The following is a 13,862-nucleotide window of genomic DNA, read 5'->3' as shown; positions in this document are numbered from 1 at the left end:
TCTATACTATTTGGATTTTTTAAACTAGAAACCTTTAAAATTTTTTTTTTAATTATAAAAGTTAAGAAGTTACACAATGATTTTCTATAAGAAGGTAAACAACGTAATGCATTCTACAAAATTCTAAGTCAGGTATATTAGTCTGTATTTCTTTATCTCGACAGATTGCTTATTTTCTTTTCAACTGTATTCAAAGAGGAGAAATATGGCAGATTGCAGAAAGAACTCTGCAATTGCAGGGCACTCTGACCTACACCTTACTATTTTCCAAATTCACAAATAATCATAGCAAAACACTTACCGGCAATGAGGACATTGAGCTCTCTGCTCTGTGAGCCAGCGCTAAGGAGGCAAAGAAAAATTAGCTTTTGATTGTAGAAAGACCATTACTTTAATTTGTACGTACTGAATATTTATATACCAAATTTAATGAGTTTAACTCTCTAGTGCCTGCATTAATTATAGAGATACTTATGGCAGGCAATCTATTGTCTCCCTCTCATTATCATCGTGACAAGGACAAACTTTCAAAGGCACAGCACTCACCCCAAAACAGTTGTCAAGAAGCTATTCTCTCATAGGAGAGAAAGTGATCCTAGGACTGTCTGGATCTCACAGGGAAGATATGGATAATCTTCACAAAATAATAGTCATACTGTCACCGCCACTCCCAAAAATAAACCACAGTGATGATTTACTTCTAACTAACCTACCATAAAATCTCCCAGGAATTTTAAGATACTACTAAATTCCTTTTTAGAAAAGCAAACTAATTTTGAAGTATATACATTATGGGTATACAAATTAGACCTAAATATGAACAAGAAATACAGCAAAATTTTTTATGTCTTAAAAGACTTCTACAGCTCAGTAATTTAAACATCTATATAATTTGGTTTCCTCATAATTACAAAAAGGTTTTACAAGAGAATAATGTCTCTTCTAAACCTCAAATTCTATTAATTTAATCATTTTAGTTATTACTGGATAGGGAGCAGTTTTACACCATATACAAAGATGCTAAGATTTTCTGAATACCTTTTCAAAAATGATAGCTCAATGGTTAAATATTTTATGTTTTGTCTGGGAAATAGGTTCAGAGGTAAATACCTAACTATATAATCCTATACCAATGTACTTTCATAATCTGTTATTTCTGTTTATCCCTGTCTACTTCTATAAAAGAACATGTGCTTTTACCTAAAGTCAAATAATTAGCTCAGAAATAAAATTCCCAAGGAAACCTTAAAAGGACAATAAAATATTAAAGATAATAGGGAAAAAAGTACTTCACAGCAAAGAAAATAAAGTTGGAAGAAAAAGAAAATAGATGGAACAAGATTCCTCCAATCTTAATAACCCTGAACATTATTTCTTTGGTCCCTCGGCAAAAACAAGATTTGAATCAGGTTTCTTCCCCTGAAACAATGCTCTGCTCAAGTATAGTACCCTTTCAGGGGTGGTCTCAGCTCACACCTCTCTAGCCTCATCTTCTCTCTCACTCTAGGGGACCCAGCAAGGAAGTTTTTAAATACGTTTCTTCTCTCTACCCAGAAGATTCTTTTTTTTTTTTTTTTTTGCTGAGGAAGAGCTGCCCTGAGCTAACATCTGTTGTCAATTCTCCTCTTTTTGGTTGAGGAAGATTCACCCTGAGCAAACATCTGTGCCAATCTTCCTCTATTTTGTACGTGGGTCACTGCCACAGCTCGGCCACTGACAAGTGGTGTAGGCCCATGCCTGGGAACCAAACCCAGGCTGTCAAAGTGGAGGGCACCAATTTAACCACTAGGTCATGGGGCCAGCCCCTACCCAGAATATTCTTCAACAGTTCTCTTCAACAGAGTTATTCCTACTCATCCTTTAGATTTCAGTTTACGTCACTTCCTCCAGAAAGCTTTCCCTGACGCTCTACAGACTATTTTAGATACCACTGCCATGCTCTACCACAGCAACCTATTACTCCCTCTTCATCATGTTTCTAACACTTCATTACCCTGACTTATATGTTGGTCTCCCCTGCCCTGCTAGACTACAAGCTCTATAAAAGTTAGAACCATGATAGGGACTGACCAGTCCATATATTTAAATATGCCCCTCCCTTCCAGTCAAAAACAGGCTTATTGCTGCAGTATATACCACTCTTGGCATCATATTTGTGTACTTATTTTTATACAGTCCCTCCCTCCACATCCTGTTCCATGGGAATGTCCACTGATTATGTCCATAAAACTTTCCTGCCTATCCCAGGCCAGTGACCTTTCCTTTCCCTGAATATCTGTGGCATTTTGATCTTGTATTCCATAATCTAACTTAATCACAAAATAAATATGCAATCTTAATACTTTGGGAAAAACAACATTTCTCCCAAACCAAAACCAAAGAACCAGTGATACAATAGTAATGCGCAAGTAATATTAAAGGAACATCTTTATAGCAATTCCTCCACATTCAATTTAAGAATTTCTCTCATTCATTAAAACGGAAGAATCATAAGCTTTAGACAGTATTCAGACCTGAGTCTGATTCCTAGCTCCAGTACTTACTGACTACGTGATACTAGACAAGTGACTGAACTCAAGTTTCCTCATATGCAACAAGAGAATCAACATACCTACTCTGCAAAACTGTACTAGGGAAATCCTCAGCAAAAACCTAGGAAACCCAATTCAATAGTATATTTGAAAGATTATACGCCATGACCAAGTGGGATTTATTCCTGGAACGCAAGAATAGTTCAACATACAAAAATCATTCATTATAATACATCATATTAATAAAATCACATGAAAAAACCATATGATCATCTCAGTGGACATAGAAAAGGCATTTGACAAAATCCAATATCCTTTCATGATAAAAACACTCCAGAAATAGGAATAGAAGGGAACTCCTCAACTTGATAAACATCCATATATGAAAATCACAGCGAACATCATACTCAATGGTTAAAGACTGAAAACTTTTCCCTTAAAGCTTAGGAAAAAAACAAGGATGCCCGCTTTCACCACTTTCAGTCAACATAATACTGAAAATTCTAGCTGGAGCAATTCAGCAATAAAAAGAAGTAAAAAGCATCCAAATTGGAAAAGAAGTAAAATTAGTAGTTTGCGATGATAAATTATTAGTTTGTAATGACAGGATCTTACATGTAGAAAACTCTAAAGATTCCACAAAAAAACCGTTAAAGCTAACAAACAAATTCACCAAAGTTGCAGGATACAAAATCAACAACACAAAAAACACTTGCATTTCTATACTCTAGCAAGGAAGAATCCAAAGAGGAAATTAAGAAAACAATACATTTACAATAGCATCAAAAAAGAGTAAAATACCTAGAAATAAATTTAACCAAGAAGTTGAAAGATTTGTACCTGGAAAATTACAAAACACTGCTGAAAGAAACTGAAGAATTCCTAAATAAATGGCAAGACATACTGTGTTCATATTTAGAAGATTTAACATTCTTAACATGACAATACCACCCAAAGCAACCTACAGAAGCCATACAATTTCCATCAATATCCCAGTGGTGCTTTTTACAGAAGTAGAAAAACTCATTCTAAAATTCAAATGGAATCTCAAGGGACCCCAAATAGCCAAAACTATTTTGAAAATGAACATGTATACCTAAAACTAATACAATATTATATGTCAACTATATCTCAATTAAAACAAACAAACAAAAAAGAACGAAGTTGGAGGACTCACATTTCCTGATTTAAAAATTTACTTCCAGTCTTGGTCTGTCACCAACTACTAGGAGACTCTGAACACGTCTATTCACGAGTCTGGAACTTTGTTTTATTCAATCTGAACTGTCAAAAATAATTAAATTTCCATGGTCAAATGAAAAGAGATGGGATGGAAGAGAAAGGAAGGTATTCAAATGAACAATATTACAATTTGGTGGGGTAGAGTACTCAGTTCTCAAGGACTTTTGCTCCTATAATTATCCCTTCTCTCTCCAGCATATTAACTATTCTCTCTCTACTGGTTCAGGCCCAGCAAGATATAAAACTTCTCCTAAAAAAAAAAAAGTTGACTCAATACCCTTCTTAACTGCCTTATTTCTTCCCTTTACAACAAAATTCTGTAAGAATTTTTTTATGCTTGCTGTCTCCTTCTCCTCCCACCCTCTGCCATCAACTTTTTGTCCCTATTGAAACTACTCATCAAGGTCACCAATGACCTGCATACATTCTCAAATCCAATGGTCAATTCCCAGGCCAGAACCATGACACAGCTAAACTACACTTTGAAACACGTTTTTCACTTGAATTCTGTGATGCCTCACCCACGGCTCCTTCTTGTTCTCCTTTGCTGAATCCTCCTCCTCCTGACCTCTAAATGTTGAGGGCCTCAGAGTTCAGACCTAAAAATATCCTTCTAAGCAGGTAATGTGATCTCATCTAGTCCCCTGGCTTTAAATACTATCTATATACTAATAATTCAATCTCTCTAATGTCCCCTTCCCCAATTCCAGATTCATATTTCCAATACCAACATCTCCAATTAGATGTATAATGAACATTTCAAACTTGATATATTTTAAAACAAAATTTTTACATCTATAGCCTACCAAAACCTGCTCCTCCCCAAGTTTTTCCTACCTCAGAATAATGAAAAATCCTTCATTCATCCAGATGCTGTAAAAAACTTTTCTCACATCTGTAACTTTTCCCATCTGTAGCCAAATCCACTGGTTCTACCTTCAAAACATATTCAGAACTACCCTATTTCTCACTACCTCCACTGTTACCATTCTAGTCTAAAGCACCAGTCATCTTTCACTAATAAAGCACATGCTAATTGGTCTTCTCACTTCCTCTCCTACCTGCCTAGTCTACTTTCCACACGGTAGCCAGAGTGATAGCTTTTAAAACATTAATTACTTCATATCACTCAAAAGCTTTCAATGGCTACCATCACACTTAAAATAAAATCCAAAGTCTTTACCAAGGCCCCTAGCTACGACTCCAAACTCATCTCCTTTCCCTCTCTCCCTCTGTTCACTCTGCTCCAGCCACACTAGTTTCTTCGCTATTTCTCAATACACTAACCATATTTCTTTCTCAGGGCCTTTGCCTCTTCCGACTTCTCTGCCTGGGATTTTCTTCCCCTAGATATTCACATCACTCCCACATTTCAGTCTGGTCTCTGCTCAAATATCATCTCCTCAGAGAGATCTTCCCAGACTACCCTATCTAAAATAGCTACTGACCTGCCCATGCCCTCCTCAAAGTCCCCACTCTATACCATTATTCAGTTTTGTCTTTCTTCACAGCACTTATTGGTAACTAACATATCTATTTACTTTTTTGTCCATAACCCAACTAGTAAGTCAACTCCCTGAGAAGTCAATGCCTAGCTGTAATAAGCATGCAATTAGTATTTGCTGAATGAACAAATGACTGAATGGTGCATTCAGGAACCAAGACAACCCTAGAAAAAAATGGTTAGAACCAGATGATCCAATGGTCTGAATGTAAGGCTAATGATCTTAGACCTTATCCTTCAGGCAATAAATCTCTGAGACTTCTGGGAGGAAAAAAAATGATATTGCTGGAAAACATCAATATGGCAGCAGAATACAAAATGGACTAGAGATAAGAAAAGATTCAATACAGAGAGATCAGTTAGGAGGTAACTATAAAAATCTAAGCATGAGGTAATAAATGACTATATTTCTCTATTAGGATGGTAATAATAGGAATGAAAAGGTAGGACAGATATAAGAGACACTAAAAGATAATAACTGACAGGACTTAAAAATCATTGGTGTAAGAGGTTTCAAGTTTGAGCAACTGGCAGAACAGAATAAAAAGAAAAAAGTCAAAAAGAGTCAATTTGAGAAAATAATAGGAAGAATATGACCTGGAACAAAGTTCAAGATGCTAGAAGGACAATCAGGTAAGACATTTATAGTTCAATGCTGAAGTAACAGATTTAGGAGCCATAAACAGAGATAATAGTTAAACCTTCAAGAGTAAATCAAATTTTCCAAAGTAGATGAAAATTTCCCAGAAACCTCAGAGTAGAGAATGCCAGCAGCAATATTTAATACATACCTTTAAGGAGCAGGAGGAGGAAGAAGTAACAGTGAAGAAATGAAGAATCAATGAGGTAGAAAGTAATAACCAGGGGTCATATGTATACTAGACCTTCATCAAAAGAGCGAAGTCCAGATCCAGCCTCTACCACTTAATTAACTACAGTGATAGAGGCCAATTACTTAATTTCTCTAGCTTCAATTTCACCATTTATAAAACATAAATCTTGATACGCGTATTTTAACAACAGAATAATATAAAACATTACAAGTGGATAGTACTTCATAGTTTCTAAATCACTTTTTAGCTTATCTCATTTAATGCCACAACCATCCTCTGAGGCAGGTCTGGTTATCCACATTCTACAGCTGAGGAAACAAGGCTAAGAAAGATTGAGTCTCTCAGTTTATGAGTCGGAGAACCAGCATGGTATGTAACCTAGGTCTTCTGCACATGGTGTAGTGGCAAAGAACACAGGCTCTAGAGCCAGGCTTCCTGGATTCAAATCCAGCTCCAAATTTGCTAGCTGTGTGACTGGACGCAAATGATTTAAGCGTTACAGATACTACTCTTGTCAAAGGGATATTTCTCTTCCTTAGGCAGGAATAAGGAACCAGAGATTTTGAGGTGAAGAGATGTTAGATGGCTTTGATTTTCTCAGTAAAGGAAATAATCTACTAAGAGTAATGCAGGGAGGGCAGTTTTCAACTGCGGTCTGCAGATGCGCTATTGAATCCGCACACACAACCAAAATAAGTTCTTCTGTTTTACATCTTAGGCTTCCTCATAATTTTGTTTGAGAGGTTCACCTATATTCAATTTTTAAAGCCACTGGATTATACTCATCTCTAAAGTCTTCTGTAACTACTATAAGATTATATGATTTTATTCTTTGCCTTTGAACCTATTACTAGCTTTTTCTCCATTCCACCCATCAAACAAGTCTAAACTTTCCCTCCTCTGAGTCTCATAGCACTTTGTTAGCGCCTCTTTTTTTTTTTTTATAAGTTTTGTAATTTTATTTATTTATTTTTTCCCCCAAAGCCCCAGTAAATAGTTGTATGCCATAGTTGCACATCCTTCTAGTTGCTGTATGTGGGACGCGGCCTCAGCATGGCCGGAGAAGCGGTGCGTCGGTGTGTGCCCGGGATCCGAACCCGGGCCGCCAGCAGCAGAGCGCACGCACTTAACCGCTAAGCCACGGGGCCGGCCCATGTTAGCGCCTCTTTATGACACTACACATTCTTCAACATAAACTCAAAGTCCATCCTCTCACTTAGATTTAAGCTCCTTCAGGGCAAACACTTTCTCACATATCTTAACATCCCTCAACCACAAACACAATGCAGGCAAGCACTTCATAACTACTTGTTAAATGTGCAGTGACTTAACGTAAATATACTAAATTACACTGGGCTTTGATTTCCAGACATTTCATGGCAGTTATCATTTGATGATTATTCATCTCCCTGTACTAAACAATATACATCGACGGTCTTAAGGAATATTCATTTAAGATTTTTTTGTGTGTGTGAGGAAGATCAGCCCTGAGCTAACATCCGATGCCAATTCTCCTTTTTTTTCTGGGAAAGACTGGCCCTGGGCTAACATCCTAAAGTAACTTCCTCTACTTTATATGGGACACCTCCACAGCATGGCTTGACAACTGGTGCATTGGTGCGTGCCCGAGATCCGAACCTGTGAACCCTGGGCCGCCAAAGCGGAGCCCGCGCACATAACCGCTGCACCACTGGGCCGGCCCCTCATTTAAGATATTTTTAAAAAGGGTCCAAAATGTAAAATACAAAAAAGATAAAGGAAAAGGTTACTTTTTACGATATATCCTATATATACTAAATGCACGTAAAAAGAAATACAACTTACCCTGATACAGCTGAAACAACAAAGCTTGGAGCAATGAGGACACAGGCGTGCATCCCGCAATTTCTCCATACAAATGAAACATCGGAAAACCTCAGCAATGCTCTGAAAATAGTAAAAGATGTAAAGTCCACCACATTAGGCTACTGCATGAAGAGTAAAAGGCATGCTTAAAATAATTCACTCAATATTTACATTTATTTTGGGCTGATAACTTTATACCATATCAGGACTTGGTTAGTCAAGGTCCAGGGTACCTGAGAACGTCTCCTGGAAAAGGTGCTTCCTTTTTTCTAAGCTTTCAATGATTCTATTCTAAGGAAAAGATATGAAACGCAAACATAGACTTATGCACAAATATTTTCACTGAAGCATTAATTATAATGGCAAGAATCTGGCTATTAGCCCAAATATCCAAATACTAATTAAACTATGGCAGTTAATACAGATTATGATAATCACTAGAAATATTTTTTGAATTATTTAATGATACAGAAAAATGCTTATGATGTATAACAGTAAGAAAAAAAAACTATATAATTGAATGAACAATATGAACTTTCTACTGTTTTCTGCACTTTCCCCAAGAGGATGGACTGCTTTTATAACTTAAAAAAAAAGGTTTAAAAAGATACATATCCTAATAGCAGTGTGCTTTGATCACGAGAAAAACTAATTCAGAATCCAGAAATCCAAATTTCTGCCCTGATGCTGAAACCAACTAGCTATTTATTTGAGCCTGAGATTCTGCCCCTATTGAGTTTTGGTGGTAGCTCTATGAACGCTCTGGGAAGAAAAAAAATTACATAAATAGAAAAAGCAGTATTATCTTTGCAAGCCTTAGATGAATCAATTTAGGAAGTAACTGACAAGAAAACAGATACAATTAAATACAGGTTATTATATATTTTATGTTTGTTTTTACAGTACTCACATTCATTTTGACTCCATTCCAGGAGAATTAAACTCTCCCAAAACCAAGGTAAGGTTACAAAACCTTTATGATACTTTCACACGAGGAATTAAGGAAAAAATTACTCATGAGTCTCATCATGACTCTGCAGGACCAGAAAGAACCTGTGACATGCAGACGTGGGGGGGTGGCCAATACGACCACTGGGTTAACTAGTTCCAAGTGGAGTGCCCAGTAACATAGTTGCCCCTTACTGAGAAGCAAAGATTTAGTACTTGGAAGGATCAAAATTTGACAATTATTATATAATTGAGTCTAATAAACAATCTTTTTTATGTTGCTAGCCTTAATGTAAATATCCCAACCATTCGAAATCACAGCTTACAAGAGTCAGATATAAAAATAATAGGTTTTTCCGGAAAACTACAGTCAAATAGGATAGTAAGAGTATATCTTCATTCAATCTAGGAAGGGCTGCAAAATGTACCGCTGGGCGGGAATGATTTGTCCATTCGGAAGATGTGGATCCGCGCGTAAACTCGCAAGAACTGGTGGCGAGTCGCAGGGCACGTCCATCTGATGAATTCGCAGTTTTGCTCTGCACACGCTGTACTTTGCAAAAACCCTGTGGGGATGAATACCGGTGCCAAGACATCCAGAAAAGGCCAGGATACGAACCATCTGACTGCGGGAACGGCCAGAGCACAAGGCACCTGGAAGGCTGCAAATAAGCGCTGTGTCCTTCGCACGGGGGGAGGCCCTCTCCACAGCGGCAGGGTGGGGTGCCCTACCAGAGGGAGGACTAGGGCAAAGCGCCCCGGATAAAGAAATAAAGAACGCTTAGCGGGGGGGGCGGGGGGTAGACTAACCACCACCCACCTCAAGCCCCCTCACCTCCACGCTCTGTTCATCCATTGCCTCCGGCTCTCGGCGGGGCCCTTGGCGACCCGCGGAGTCCGTAGACTGACCTAGAAGGCGCCGGCCCGAGGTCGCCGGGACAAATCGCCGCGGAGAACAGCCCGGCGCCCACGTCAGGGTGCTCCGACGACTGTCCCACCTGCGCGCCCCATCGCTTCGGGTTCGGCGCCAGCTACCCCCCCTTCGCCATTTTTATTCGCGAGCCCGCCACAGGGCGCAGTGGGAGGGCGAGCTGTGGCCGCAGCTCCTTCCTCCCGGCTCAGCCGCCCGCCAGCGACCGCGAGGGAGTCTCGGCCCACGTGACGCGGGGTATCGAACCGCTGCTACAGCCGGGCGGCGCTGGTCTCCAGCGAAGACGGCGGTGCAGGGAGTTCGCAAACACCAACGGTAACCAGGGCAGCTGGAGCCGCGGCGGCTAGGGAAGGCGCGGCGCGCATGCGCGCAGGACGCTGCGTTAGGGGAGTGCAGCGGCGGGGCGGACCCCTAGTTCCCGCGTTGCGGGTGCGCAGACGAGATTTGGCGGCTCGCTGCCGCAGGGTTGCGTGCCTTCGGCCCCAGGCTAGCGCAGGCGGCCAGGAGCTTAGCGCTTCGCTTCGCCCCGCCCCCCTCGGGGGAGGGGCAGCGCTCCACCCGTCTCAAAGTTTTGCGCGCCAATGACCGGAGGCACCTGGTGTGCTAGTGGAGAACGCCGACTCCGGAGCCACACCCTTGGGTATTCGGACTCGGTGATTCTAGGGTGGGGCTCCATGCAATCCACGTTTTCAACAACCACTCTGTGGCCCGCGCTTTGAGAAACCATGGTGCAAAGGATTCTCGGCTGGTAGTTCGTTCTCGGGGAGGAAGCCCAGATTCTCAGGTTTTTAAGACTTCCGCCCCACCTACGCAAGCAAAGCTCCAGATCATGAAGCTTAGACCGGTGGGGCTTCTCATTTCGGGGTGGGAGGAAAAGACCGCAGACTGTGTAGACATCAGACCGATACCACACCCCACCCCACCCCAGCCCTGCATTTCTTGCCGCTTGAGGTGAGCTGTTACTCTGGAACTATGGAAAGTGCACAAGGGTTATCAGCTGTCTTCAACTTTCTTCTATTGGCGTCTGCTTTCTACAATTCTCTAGCATAAGAGATGTTTAACGATTGCAGGAATTGAAGGTGTGAGATAAAGGACGTACATCAAATTCTTAATTTGAACTTAATTTTTCCATTCTGGTTTGTTGCAAATACCTACTATACTTAACCCAACCTAAAGTGCACATGTAGAGAATCAACAATCTAGAAAGAAGTTCTTGGTATCAAGGCATTTGGACTTTCTTATAAGTAGTGGATAACAACAATTTTTTTAAACTATGTGAGCCATGGACAAAGATATAAATTAGGAAGATTAATCTGTGACGGAAAAATTCGTTCACCAACAATTATTCATGGTCTTGGAACAACATTGAGGTGATGGTAGCACAACACCATTTGTACTAAAATGCCCTCAATTGTACACTTTAATAATGTTAAATGGTTAATTTTTATGTTATGTGAATTTTACCTCAAAAAAATTTATAGAACACTACTTGAGATTCAAAGAGTAATGAGAAATGGTCTTTGCAACCCAGTATAGTAGAAAAGAATAAGACAAATTAAAATATATATGATAAATATTACAATAGGTTCTTGTACAAATAGATATATTTGCCCAAGAACCCAAAAACGTTTCAGGATTTATTACAATAGTTTATAACTGAAAAATTAGAAAACCTGTACAGCTAGTCATTGGTTGCAAGCACAAAGTCAGATTCTGGCTAACTTAAGCAAAAAAGAAGTTAGTTGGCAGGATGCTAAACTACACACTGTGGAGTTGGGAAGCCTGTAATCTGCTCCATCAGAATTCCTTAAAGGCTGACCTTACTGCCCTCCCCCCATTACTGCCCCTGCCCCAGACAAATCTCCTAACTTGTCTATTATGCAGCTTAAAGCCTATCAATAAAGTACTAGTAAAAATTATGGGACACCCATATATTGGATTACAGCTGTTCAAAAGAATGGCAGATTTGTGACATGAAGATATCCAAAATATATTTAAAATGAAAAAACCAAGTGCAGCTGCAGTACAATGTGTGGTATCAGCCTATTTTTGTAATGAAAAAAAATTTAATTTGTATACATGTAGAAACATCTGAAGAAACTGCAGATTACTTCTGGAGAATAGGCACACTTGTATTTTTAAATTTCTTAAAATTAAAGTTGCATTAAAACAACTTAATTAAAATTAATTTTTATTACTTACAACTAAAAACATAAAAACACTATAGTCACATAAGAGAAAACAATTATCCAGATGGGAAATAAAAGGTCTAAATTAGGGTAGTAAGAATGAAGTGGAGGTTGGAAACTATGAACATTCCAGAGACAAAATTATAGATTTTATCAACTAACCAGAATAGTGGCCAATAACGAAATCAGTAAGTATTTTTGACGTGTTCAATTTGAATACTCAAGTAAAGGTTTTCATTGGAAATATGGATGTAGATCTAGTGCAAGAGTTATATTTGGGAATTATCCACAAAGAGACAATAAATGAAGCTTGGGAAACAAATGAATATATAAAGAAGTGCATAGAGAACAATTTTAAGGGAGATGAGGGGAAGAACCAACATTTCGAAGATAGCTGAGAAGGAAGGAAAAACAGTACAGTCTAGTATTTTTCCCAAGTGAAAGCAAAACCACTTGAACACCAGGAACTTGTTATGACCTCATGATACTATCATTTTTCAATCCCACCAATCAATATCATATCCCAGGGCCATCCCCCAACAGAAACTTCCTTAATATTAATTGCCTGAATACTGAAGAAAATTAATATCTGTTACTAAGGTGTGACTTATTTCTCTGTAATTTAAAAAAGGGGAGCTTTCTGTTCTTAAATTAGACAGGACAATTTTAACTGAAGCTACTCTCCCAACCGTGTCTGTCAGCTATTATAAGTTTTTTAATGGACAACTACATGCTCACAACAGAAATTTTTTTAATTATATGAAAGTGTAATTCTCTAACCTGCAGAACTAACATTTGATGCATTTTTCCTAGTCTTTTCAATGCCTTATTTTTATTACATATATGGAAAAACCATTTATTGAAGGATTACTAAATATCAGACCCAACCACTTTACCATCTCATTGTGCTTCCAACCATCCTGACACATAGAAGTTAAGTGATTTGCTCAAGGTCACATAGCCAGATTTGAAAACCTGCTATTTACATCTCAGGTATGACTCCAAAGCCCAATCTTAACTATAAAACTGCAAGATGTGCTTCTCTTCTCTCCCATTTAGCATAGCTTCAGCATTTCCCAGAACATTAACAGTAATAATTTATTGGCAACTTGACCTCTTATTGTATAGATACACATGATTTCCTTTCCTATTTAGATACCAGTAGCTGGATATGTATGTGTATTTCTATTATAGATAACTCTGATTAACATCTTTGTATCAAGATCTGTCCCTACTTTGAACAATTACCTTATTGCCCATAGTTATTTAAAAATAAATAGGGAAATTCACATACACGCACACACACACACACAAACTGGCAAGTAGCAATAGCCAGTGCTCCTCTGATTTCAGTTTCTTACTTTTCATATAGAATGAACAACTATAGTAATATAGGCTGAAAGAGAACAAAGGTAGTATTGAAATACAAGAGGGAGGGGCCAGCCCGGTGGCGCAGCGGTTAGGTGCGAGCACTCTGCTTTGCCGCCCGGGGTTCGCAGGTTTAGATCCTGGGTGTGCACTGAAGCAAAGCTTGTCAAATCATGCTGTGGCGCCGTACCATATAAAGTAGAGGAAGATGGGCATGGATGTTAGCCCCGGGCCAGTCTTCCTCAGCAAAAAAGAGGAGGATCAGAATTGGATGTTACAGGGCTGATCTTCCTCACAAAAAAAAAAAAAAAAGGAAATACAAGAGGGACCATCTGAAACAGCATTTGAAAGCAGAGCTCATGCTGTTCAACATTAGTAGGCATAAGGAATAGGAAAAAAAGAAACAAAAGTGAGGCTGTCTTAGAAAAGCCAGCTTACTACTAAAGTTAGGTTTTGTAGGAGACTGTAGGT

General features: G+C 39.1%; 1 protein-coding gene across 15 annotated transcripts in view; it reads right to left on the bottom strand.

Annotated features, from left to right (window-relative positions):
- Positions 1–10,204, bottom strand: part of TRIM37 (tripartite motif containing 37) — a 153,765-nt gene extending 143,561 nt beyond the window's left edge. For 3 of the 15 annotated variants that reach the window (XM_058560527.1, XM_058560539.1, XM_058560528.1), the window contains exons 1-4: positions 9,739–10,197; positions 9,332–9,469; positions 7,935–8,036; positions 302–342 (exon numbers count right to left, since the gene is read on the bottom strand). In XM_058560527.1, coding sequence (XP_058416510.1) covers positions 302–342; positions 7,935–8,036; positions 9,332–9,469; positions 9,739–9,759 — 302 coding nt within the window. In that variant the 5' untranslated portion in view covers positions 9,760–10,197. The other 12 variants (XM_058560523.1, XM_058560537.1, XM_058560526.1 and 9 more) reach the window with 11 other exon arrangements.
- Between the last annotated feature and the right edge of the window lie 3,658 nt (positions 10,205–13,862).

Source organism: Diceros bicornis, chromosome 18, assembly GCF_020826845.1.
Source record: "Diceros bicornis minor isolate mBicDic1 chromosome 18, mDicBic1.mat.cur, whole genome shotgun sequence".
Classification (NCBI taxonomy): domain Eukaryota; kingdom Metazoa; phylum Chordata; class Mammalia; order Perissodactyla; family Rhinocerotidae; genus Diceros; species Diceros bicornis.
This window is presented reverse-complemented; position numbering and strand designations above follow the sequence as displayed.